Source organism: Ursus arctos, unplaced genomic scaffold (assembly GCF_023065955.2).
Source record: "Ursus arctos isolate Adak ecotype North America unplaced genomic scaffold, UrsArc2.0 scaffold_8, whole genome shotgun sequence".
Lineage (NCBI taxonomy): Eukaryota > Metazoa > Chordata > Mammalia > Carnivora > Ursidae > Ursus > Ursus arctos.
Genome location: NW_026623100.1, coordinates 47,602,289 through 47,613,672, shown reverse-complemented (window position 1 = coordinate 47,613,672; position 11,384 = coordinate 47,602,289). Strand labels below are relative to the sequence as shown.

The 11,384-nt window shown below is 47.2% G+C and overlaps 1 protein-coding gene across 2 annotated transcripts in view; it reads left to right on the top strand.

Moving 5' to 3' along the window:
- Nucleotides 1-7,597: 7,597 nt before the first annotated feature.
- ST3GAL5 (ST3 beta-galactoside alpha-2,3-sialyltransferase 5) overlaps nt 7,598-11,384 on the top strand; it is a 49,903-nt gene continuing 46,116 nt past the window's right edge. The window contains exon 1 of one of the 2 annotated variants that reach the window (XM_026481422.4): nt 7,598-7,765. In XM_026481422.4, coding sequence (XP_026337207.1) covers nt 7,681-7,765 — 85 coding nt within the window. In that variant the 5' untranslated portion in view covers nt 7,598-7,680. The remainder of the gene's footprint in view (nt 7,766-11,384) is intronic. The other variant, XM_057309199.1, reaches the window with a different exon arrangement.

The following is an 11,384-nucleotide window of genomic DNA, read 5'->3' as shown; positions in this document are numbered from 1 at the left end:
TGGCTCAGGTCATGATCTCAGGGTCCTGGGATGAAGCCCCATGTTGGGCTCCCTGCTCAGCGGGGAGCCTGCCTCTTCCTCTTCCTCTGCTGCTCCCCCTGCTTGTGCTCTCTCTCAAACAAATAAATAAAAATAAAAATAAAATAAAATCGGCTATCTTAAGGCAAGTAATGGTCTATGGCATGTGTACCACTGTTTCCCTTGGGGAGCAAGATCTGACAGCATCCACTAAAATTTCTATCTTCTGAAGGTTCTGGGTATTCATAAGGATTTCCAATCTACTCTCATATCCCACTTCAGTCTAGCTCTGTCTTCTATCTTTGTAGCCCATTCGGCCAGAATTAACAGGGGCTCCACGGCAAAGTCTGGCTCCTAGTCACTTTTCCGGGTTCACACTTTCTCATTGTTTCTGCCTCCGAGGGATTTCCTCCCATTTCTGTCAGTTCAGCTTTGTTGTAAAAACAGGCTTTTAATAGTTTCCCCAGCATCTTAGGGATTTTTGACTTGGTGGATTTCTCCAGAATCTACTCTCCCATGTTTTTGGAAACATGGCACTCATTTTTCTATCATTTTCCAGCAGTCTCCCAGAAGCCTTGCTCACCCTGTATCCTTTTCCTAGATTGATCTTCCTCATCTTCTCCATTTGCTAAATCCTACCATGGTAGGCAGAATGCTAAGATGGCGCCCCAAATCTCTAGCCTCTGGTGGATACACGCTTGCTCCCAGTTATTCAGTCGAACACTAATCTAATGTTGCTGTGAAGAGATTTTACAGGTGTAATTAATGCCCTAAACCAGTTGATCTTAAAATAAGGATATTATCTGGGTGAGTGGGTCTGACTTAATCACACGAGGTTTTTAAAAACAGAAAGTTTTGTCCGATTGGTAGTAGAAGAAAAAGTCATGCAGCTGTGCTCTGGTTGGCCTGGAAGAAAGCAACCATCTGTGTTGTGAACTTTCTATGGGGCCACATGACAAGAACCCCTGGGCAGCCCCTGGGAGCCGAGGGTGGTCCTTGGCCAACAGCTTGCAGAACAACCCTGAGTACTTCAATCCTGTAACGGCAAGGAAGTAAACTCTGCCAGAACCCGGGGAGCTTGAGTGAGCACCCTGAGCCCATGTAAGAACAGCAGCCCTGGCCGACACCTTGATTTCCGTCACGTGAGACCCTGGGCAGAGAATTCAGTTACACTGGACCTGGACGTAAACTGTGAGGCAGTAAATTTGTGCTGTTTTAACCTGCTAAATTTGTGGTGATTTTTTACACAGCAATAGAAAACGAATACAGCCCCAAACTAATATACCTACTGTTATACGCACCTTATCCCTCAAAGCCAGAATCAATGGTCCCTGAGCAGCTCTGAGGCCGTTCCAGCCGTGTCTCCACCCCCTGCCCAACCCCCACGCCATGCTCTTATGACTCTTTGTGAATAGTCCTTCTGTTATATCTCATTGTGTTACTGGTTTTCCTTGTTCATTTGTTTTAAAGTGCCGTTCTTTTCCGTGAGACAATTTGACCTTTCGAGAAAGGACTGTGCCTTAGTTGAACTCTGGGATCTGATGGCCTGGGTTCCAATCCTGCCTTGGCTACTTCTTAGCCATGTGACCTCTGGCAGTTTATTTCAGGTCCCTAAGTTTCTCCAAGCCTCAACTTTCTTAGATAAGATATGGGAATAAGAAGATCCTACTGCAAAGGGGGGGGGTTGTGAAGATCAAATGAAATAGTTTCGAACAGCACTTAGCGTCATACCTGGCACAAGACAGGCCCTCGGTAAATGTTTGTGCAATGAATATATGGGTGAAGGAAGGATGGAATGAGAGGCAGATGTGCTTGAATATGGGGCCCGCAACTTCTAGAAGGATTCAGTCTGAGTGGAACTGTTTGCCCAATCCAGGCGGCCCTCTGTCACCAGACAGCCTTCCCCTGATGTTTCCATCCTTTGTTTCACTCCTGCTTTTTCCCTGTGATTGCTCACAGGAAACATTCCTAGAAAAACCTCAAGGGATTGACTTCCTTTGTGCTTTAGGGCAGCAGACGGTCTGTGTTCTTTTGGCTGCAGCTGTGCTCCAGCCCCTGGGGACTGAGGGAGGGACAGCATCTCAGGAGCATAAGGATGGGAGTCGAATAGGAGGTGAAGCTCGCCAGGAGAAAAATACAAAGACAATACCTGGGTGGGAAACCGGTTGGACAAGACGTTGGTAGAGGGTGAGGGATGGCTGACCCCCGCCCCCTGCCTCCCACACAGCCTCAGGCTTGGCTGCTACAGCTTCCTTCCCTCCTTTCCTCTGGCCACTTACAAAATAGTCACAACAGCATCACCCCTAACGGCTTCGAAGATGCCAGGCCCTAGGGAAGGCACAGCTTCTGTCTTGGTGTCAGATGAGAGCCATTTGGCAGGCGAAAAGAAACAGGCCATCTGGAAAAGCCTCTGAGACCTCAGTAATTGGAACCAATGACTCCCTTCAGCTTTATTTATTGTAAAAAACAACATTATAACAACATGAAAGGACATCTCTTACAAAGGGAAAAAAGATTACTCATGATCCTACCACCCTAACACCACAACTGTTTTCTTTTTCCAAGTTCTCTTCTCATTTTTGGCCACATAATAGAAGTTCGCTCACAATCTGTGCCCCCTTTTTTGTTTTCACTTAACATGGTATCTCAAGCCTTTTCTAGTGTTGACCTAATCTTCACATTGGTCTCTCTCTCTCAACTGCAAATATTCCAGCCACTTTGATGGAGGCATAATTAATGATTCCCTAACCCTTGGGGATTCTTGCTCATCTCCTTGAATCTTTGAGGTTGGCTCTTGGCAAAGCTGTAAATGAAAGGAAGTTTGTTTTCCGGGACTATCTGCAGCCCTTACAGATCTCTCTTCCTGCTAGCAATTTTAGCCCAAGACTTCTCTTGCCATATCCTGATGCCAACCTGCTCTCTAAGCCTGTGTCCTTTTCAAGGGCTATTAAATAATAATACAGTTCTATTTTTTTTCCTTAAAAGAGCAATGCATGCTCATGCTGTTCAATCTGAGAAATACGTCACAGCAAAAGAAAGTAAAAATCTGCTATAACTTTGCTATGCAAGATCATATGCCACTGTTCCTTATTGTTCTCATAAGTATTTTTGGCACTTTTGACCCCCGTTGTCTGTGCTAGGTCCCTTTCCTCCCAGCCCCTGCTCTGCCTTCCAGCTTCCCTCTAGAAGCTAACTTACGTTGATGATACGATGAAAAAGCTGAATGAATAAACCCTAGAAAGTATACTATCCTAAGGCCTTAGGCCCCTATTGAGGTAAAAATATTCACAAACAGGTACCCAAAACATCAAGGGGGCGCCTGAGGTTGGCTGGTTTAACCCACAGTAGACTCCACTGATTCATAAAACTGGAGTATATAGAGGTAGGATGGGCTGCAGGGCTGGTTTGATCTAGTGGCTCAAAAATGTCATAAAGGGAATGGTTTCTTTCTAACTTCTCTCTCTGCTTCCTTCAGCATTATTTTCTTCTAAGGTAAGTTCTTCTTGTAGTCTAACATGACTGCCTTATCAGCAGCTTCTGAGGCTCTTACTGCCTGACTCCTGCCTAGCTGGAGATGAGAGCATCTCTCTCCCACCATCCCATAAATCTGAGATTTCCTCTGACTGGGTCAGTCTGGTGCCTATGGCCTCCCATGAATCAATCCTAGTGGCAAAGAGGATGGGACGACTCTGGGTGGCTTAGACCAGCAGGTCTCAAGCTCTAGTCTTAGGACCCTTTACACTCTTAAAAATTACTGAGGATCTCAAAGAATCTTTTTTAATGGAGGTTTCATCTATCGATATATGCCAAATTAGAAATTACATTTATTAAAATTAACAAAATAGGGGCACCTGGGTGGCTCATTTGGTTAAACGTCTGCCTTTGGCTCAGGTCATGATCTCAGAGTCCCCGGATCCCTGCTTAGTGGGGATTCTGCTTCTCCCTCTCCCTCTGCCCCTCTCCCTACTCCTTCTCTCTCTCACACACTCTTTCTCAAGTAAATAAATAAAATCTTTTTAAAAATAAAATTAATGAAATAATCATAAAAATAATAAATTTATGTTATAACAACTTAATAAATATGTTTTAAAAGGTACTAATATCCCCTCCAAAATAACTATGTTTTCCAAAATAAAAAAGATGGTGAGAAGAAAGGATTATTATTTTTTTTTTACTTTTTATTTTGCAAGTTTCTTTAAATCTGGTTTAATAGAAGACAGCTGGATTTTCATATCTGCTTCTGCATTCAATCTGTTGCAAATCGTTTTTATTCAAGTACAAGAAGAAAATCTGCTTCATATCCACATGTAATTGGAGAAGGGAGGAGTATTTTAACAGCTTTTTAAGATAATTGTAGATATTCTTCTTTGGTACTATATTAAAACTCTACAAGAGGACATTTCTTAAAGGCTTGTTGCACTGTAGAATCTGAAACCTTATCTATAAACTTTTCATACAGTTGAAGTTCACTGTCTGCCTTGCATTTAAAATTCATCTTTAGCCCATGTGTGATTTTGTAACATGATGCATTAGCCGTCTGGAAAACCTTGATTCACTGAGTAAATGCAGGTCATCCAAGGGTTGGCGCATCACACGTGATCCATTATCTCCGAATCCTATGTGTTAACATCACCTCTGTCCCATCAGAAAAGTCCTTAAATATTGAGAATCTGTCCCATGGTGAAATAAACTCTTCCAAAATTCTAAATTTTTTTTGAAAGTTGGAATTTTTTCATCATTGGCAACCAACAGGCCATTGTTTTCCTGGAAGAGACAGGCTCACTTGACTGTCACAAAAATGTCTACCAAATAACCATAATTTGTCAGTTGCTTTCTCAAGTAAAAATGGTCTTCCACAACTGCCCCCCGCCCCCGCAACACCAGCTAGTTCATGCAGCCGCACAAGAACTTTCGCTTGGACAAGCACCATGCTTCAGTTCCCAGCAGAAGGGTTTTATGCGCATTTTCCAATCTATCATATAAAATATTAAAAAGATACATGCTTGACGGTTGAGATTTTAATAAGTTTAGTAATATTTACTGCTCCATCAAGAATATTCTTAAATGAAACTGCATTTTTTAATTAAAAATATATGTTTTTTACCATGACTGTGATGGTGAAGGATATGGGTACAGTTCAGTGCCACCACCTTGATTTGTGAAGGCATCAGTGTTTTGCACCATCAATGAGAAAGGTAAATTATGTCTTAGATAATTATGAAATAATTTTGACTTCAGAGATTCCCTGAAAGGTCCTCAGGGACCCCCTAGGGGTCCACGGACCATACTTTGAGAACCTTTGACCTAGGCCAATCAGAGCTCCCTCATAGAGTTAAGAGTGGGGCAGATTTACCTGAACCATATGTTGCATCACAGGGGGGAGAGGGAGTGGATGTTGGGGGCAACCACAATGCCTGCTATCAGAATGAGCAAGTAATGAACACAAGGAACTAAAGAATTGCAAAATCATGGTAGCTGTCCCGAATTTACAAATAGTTTGGCCATTTTGCTAGTCAGGATCCTGAGCTTTTCTGAGACCAGCCACTGACTTGAAGAGATTTCCAGCTAAGGCTTTATTTATTTATTTATTTTGAAAAAATTTGACACAGAGACAGCCAGCGAGAGAGAGAACACAAGCAGGGGGAGCGGGAGAGGAAGGAGCAGGCTCCCAGTGGAGCAGGGAGCCTGATTCGGGGCTCGATCCCAGGACCCCAAGATCACACCCTGAGCCAAAGGCAGACCTTTAACGTCTGAGCCACCCAGGCGCCCCTCCAGCTAAGGCTTTAAGATCTAGTGGCGGACCCTAATCCATAGCTCGGGGATCTCTATCTCCGTGCAGAACAGTAGCTGAGGATGGTCTGCAGCCAGTAAAAAGGATGTTTTAGGGCAGGCACTTGTCTTGTTGCACAAGTCAGCTTCTCTTCCCACCCAATGTGAAAGGGGTGAATGGGGTAGTGGGTGCAGGGTAAGCTTAACAGTCGTTCTGCTAGGCTGGGACAGGAGGCAGTTTCAAGCTCCCTTTCTTTCTCACACCCACCTGACACCCACTCTTCCAAGCCTGGGTGTCCTGATCTTTAGGTCAGCCATAATGCTTTCTGGGCATTTTACCGACAAGGAGTATCTGGGAGAAAGGGGAAGAACAGCTGAGGCAAAGCGAGGTAAAGAGTATCTGATCAAGCAGGCTGGCCTTGGGCTGGTCTCCAAGAGAGAAGTGGTGAGGTGCTCAGCATTCTCCCTGCAGCTGTCACTGATTCCCCCCCTCCCCCAGCTGCTCGGTCTGGCCAGCCTTGGCCAATCCAATGGATTTAGATCTCCCAGTGATAGCTTTTCCTCCAATATCTTCAAAATGCTCCCGTCTCCTCACCTTAGAATAACCTGGAAACATTTTTTTTTTTTTTTTTGGCAAAATCCCTTTGCAAAGTATGACGGTGGAGTCTCCCCCACCCGCCACCCTTTCTTTTCCAAGATTTCCCTTCTGACCTTTGTTACCAGATACCACACTTTTTCCAGCACCCCTGCCCCCACTGGGGAAAGAGCACAGACATTTCCAAACCCTTTTGGGAGCTGTGCAAACCCTGTGCAAACTGTTGCAAAAAAGAGTGACAAAACTCTCAGTTGACGTAAATATATTTGGCTCAGTGTCTAGGAGTTTCCTTTTTAAACCGGAACTGGTATCACCGGCACATGACCGCGATGCTCTGAATCTGTTAACCTGAAAAAAAATTCTGAAGGCAATTTCACTGAGCTCACTGAGGAGTCAACAAGTCCTAAGGCACGGAAATGTTGCAGGCCCATTATACACATTCAGCTGTGTTAAAGAAATAACATATCAGTGCTTTAAACTCCTCTTGATTCTTGAATTTGGGGATTCACTAATATTTATGCCTTAAAAAAACTGTATGACATTTCCTCTCCCAGAATCAAGGGATACTCCTGAAGCATGGAAAGGGGAACTCCAAACGCAGGTTCTGATCCTTGCTCTGCCACCAAAATGCCCCAATGATTTAGGGTAACTCACTTCTGCTCCCTGGGCCTCAATTGCCCATCTCTGATACTGGTGGTAATCAGCACTATCTCCTTCTTCTCGGACACGTGGAACAACATAAAGATGTTTCGCAAGTGCCCAGACACACGCCCAGGCTGACCTCGTGCAGTTCTCAAGGGTCTCAGGGCCCCAGGAACTCTGAACCCTGGTCCTCGGGGTTTGTGCTAGCAAGTGAAGCACGTGACTACGTAAAGCCCCTCCGTTCACTGGCTTCTTAAGTACCAGTCCTACGCGCAGTAAAAGCTACAATCAAGCTGTACCTTTTGTTCCTTCACCCGCTACGGCACGCAGAGTTTAAGAGAGCGCTGGGTGCCCGACACCCTGGCTCCTCCCAACCCACCCGCCCGGCTACATCCTGCTGGGGGCGCCCGGCTTCCCCAACCGCTCCGGGTGGAGGGGTCGCGCGTCCCGGGGGCGGGGCCGCCGCGGGACCCCCCCCTCGCGATCTCCGATTGGTCTCTCCTGTCCTCGTGACTCCCGGCCCCGCCCCACGTCCCTCCTCCGCATCCGCTCGGGGGAGCGGACGGTCCGGTGCTGAATGGGCGCGAGCGCGGCGCCGGGGACGGGCGGGGGCGCGGGGCCCGGGACTGGCGGCCGGCCGGCGCCCCCTCCCTAGCATGCGGACGAAGGCGGCGGGCGGCGCGGAGCGGCGTCCCCTGCAGCTGCTAACCGAGGCGGTGGCGGCGGCACCTGCCGGCCGAGGTAAGTGGCGCAGCCCCCTTCTCGGCGTAACGGGGCCCGCGGGCTGGGGGCGGCGGCGGCGATGACTCCCTGCCCCTGCCTAGCTGGGCCTGGCGGCTCCGCCTCAGCCCCGCAGGCAGCGCCCAGGGCACTGCGCCCCTAGACCCGCCTCGCGGGGGCGCGGGCTGAGAGTCGTGGCCTCGGGCCGCGTGGACGGAGCGGGGGGCGCTGCGCCAGTGTGGACGTGGTGGAGGCGCAGGGGTGAACCGCCAGGATGTCGGGTTCAGCCGCATTGGCCCTTTTCCCTCCCGGCTTCTCGCAGCGGCTCGGGGTTTAATTCATTGCTGGAAGCTTCCTAGCCAGCGGAGCCGAGTTAACTCATTTCCCTGGAACAGGATTGGGGGACCCTTTGCAGGGTAACTAGCGGTTCCCCAGACTGGCCATTGCATCCTTCGGAAAGCACGATGTGCGGCGTCTGCAGGTAGAAATTCGCCAGTGACCTTCCTTGCCCCCTCTCTGCAGCCAGCCCTACGGAAGAGACACGTTTTGTGACCCTTTACTTTCCTCTGAATTGTAAGCAGTGACTTGACGTGGGCATGCATTCATTATACGCCGCTAGTGTGTAAGTAACTTAAGGTTTTCCGAGGGCATCTCTTAGAGGAGCCGGCCGCATAGGGAGAGGCAGGATCTTGTCCCTAGCCAACACCAGCTGGGTGACCTTGGCCGACACTGGTCCCCATTTGGGGCTCTGTCTCCCGGTCTCTACTGGGAGGCTTGAGCTGCTGTTATCGGTGGTCTCTTCCAGGCCTCTGGTTCAGTGGTTCTGACCGAAGAATGTGTTTACCAGTGAAGAGGGTCCTGCAAATCAGTAGATGACTTGAAGAACGAATTTTATGTGCTCATGTCTTAATTCGTGTTCGTGGCCTTTGCTTAATTAGGTATCGTTCTTCTAAAAGAGAAAATAGTTTTCTGTGCTGCGTTTCATCTGGCACCCTAGGCTTGTCTGCTTGTGGTGTCAAACAGGGAGCTGGGTGCTGGGGTTACAAAGAGGAAGGAGACTCATCTCCTGCCCTCTGGTGTTTAGCCTCGCTCTCCTCTTGGTTTATAAGTGCTAATCCTCTTCCACAGTGGGATGCGCGTCCTGAAACTGTGGAAGAGGAATCCATGTCTGTCGAGTGAAGGCGCACAGACTCAAAACCGTGGTGGGCTGTGGTTTCACTTGTGTAATCTGGAAAGCTTGACAGTTTAGAAGAATGTCTTAGATTTCTAGTCTTAGAGCTGGGATCACCTAAATTCCAACCAGTACTTGGACAGAAGCTTGCTGTGAACTGCCAGAGCCCTATAACCAGGATGGCATGAGTATTTTCTCGTGTCTGTCCATTATGTGAGTGCTGCTGTTTTTGTAAAATGAAATGAACCTTAGTTATGATCAGTAGCCATTTCTTCCTCAGGCCAGAAAAGAAACGGTGAGGTGGGAAGGCATTAGGAGGTTAATGGAAGAGGGAGAGGGCTGACAGGCATAAATCCCCAAAACTCACTACTTATTTTGAAAATGCTCATGATTTTGGCATAAACTGCCAAGTTAGCCCCATGCTGTTTGGCAGCAGTGAGGGGAGGTGAACAGACAATAAAAAGAGGTTCAGAGTTCTCTGTGGGACTCCATCCAGGTGCTGGGAAGGGGGGGCATGGGGGTGTGTCTTGGAGCCAGCAGTTCCTGAGAAGGATCGAGGCTCATCTTCCACACCCTTCTAGCTCCTGAGGGATGATTTAATCTGAACTGCCTATGGAGGGTTGAGATGGTTCCCAAAGGGCATGCTCTGTGTCTTTAGTCTAGCTGGGCAGTGTGGGCAGAAATAAAATAGCTGGGAAGATACACAAGGATGGTACAAACTTCCTAACTGCTGAGAAAGGAGAAGCTAGGGCTGCATCAGCGTGAATGGCCTAAGTTAGCAAAGGCATCCAAAATGGGGGGGGGGGGCACAAATCGCCAGCCTGATGTGGGAAGAAGCGGTAAATATGGGTGGTGACATGTGGGCTTCCCAAGGAGAGAGACCCAGCTTAGGCGCACGTGCAGGAGGGGAGCAAGGAAGTTGTGTAAGGGAGGGAGAGACAAATGAGGTTAGAGGGGTACAAGGACATTACTAGGCTTGTCTTACCTGGTGAGCTCGCCCTTCCTTCCTCCCTCCCTCCCTCCCTCCCTCCCTTCCTTCCTTCCTTCCTTCCTTCCTTCCTTCCTTCCTTCCCGACATACACAAAAGGTAAGTACACCTACTATATTCACAAATTCTCCAAACTGAACACAGCTATGCACTCAGATCAAGAAGCAGGAGCTCCCCAGGTGCTCCCTTCCAGTCCCTACCTCCCCGAGGATAACCCGCGCCTGACCGAGGATCTTGCAGTCTGCCATCTTTCCTCATGAGTTAGGTTTCTGATATTTGCTCATGACGCCTCTTGTAGTGTACTCACTCTCGTTGCTGATTTTGGCTATTGGGTGAATAATAAATCACTTATTTATCTGTGCACTGTTGATGGATATTCGGGCAGTTTCCAGCATTTGGCTATTGCATGTAATGCTATTGTGACTGTTCTCGTACCTATCTTTGGTATACATATGTATGCATTTCTGATGGGGGTATAGTAGGTGTGGGATAAAGGGGTCATGGGCGTGTGTATACTCAGCTTTGGGAGCTGCAGGCAAAGCTATTTTATTCCAATTTTTGATTAATTACGTTATTAGTGCAGTGATCAATATGGTTATTAAATGGTAATTAGTGGTTACTTTTCATTAGCATACTGTTAGTACATTCTTCTACTAGCTGATGAGTGCAGCATTGACTTTTCACGAAGGAGATAGGCAGGAGTCCCACCAGGAGTCATGATCAGTTTCTACCTGGCTGTGCCCCATGTCCCATACGCTCTTGGCAAGTGCAGTCACCTCCATGCCCCAGTCACCCCAGAGTCAGGCAGCAGGGCAGGCTGAGCTGTGGGAAACCCAAGAGCAATGTTGTCAGGGAAGAGTTTCTGTGGCCGAACTGCTTTACCTTATCTCAGCTCCCAGCCTTCTTGCTGCAGACTCTTCTGGGAACCTCTTCTCCCTCTGCTTTCGTAACATTGTGCTTCGTATACTTGTTCCTACTTCTCCGACCTGCCTTCTCTGTACTTTTGGATTTCTGCTAAGAATTCCTCCACATCCTAGAAGAAAAGCCCATTTCCTGGTTGGTCTTTTGAGGCCATACAAGGTATTTTTGTTCTCTTCTTCTGGCATGGAAAAAATATCCAGGATTAAGTTATTGGATGGTTCTGCCAACTCCTATAACCTATGAATCCTTCTCCTTTTCAAGTTTTTAGTATCTGGAATCATAATAGTTAAGTATCATATGATATGATTTGATTAATTCAAAGAGAGAAAATTGATAAAAAAAATAACAAATAAAAAAGCTCTACTTTAAATCGTTCTGCCTTTTGGACAGTAAGGCTGTTTTTAATACTGAGTGTCATTTTCATAATTAAAGGCTTAAATGCATTGAGTTCAGAGCAGAAGGAGTTGTTCTATTATATGTGTAGAATTCCTTTTTTCCTGGCCGCCTTTTCTCAGCTTCTGCTTTTTTATCCTCTTCTGTCTTGTTCTTCACCTCCTTTC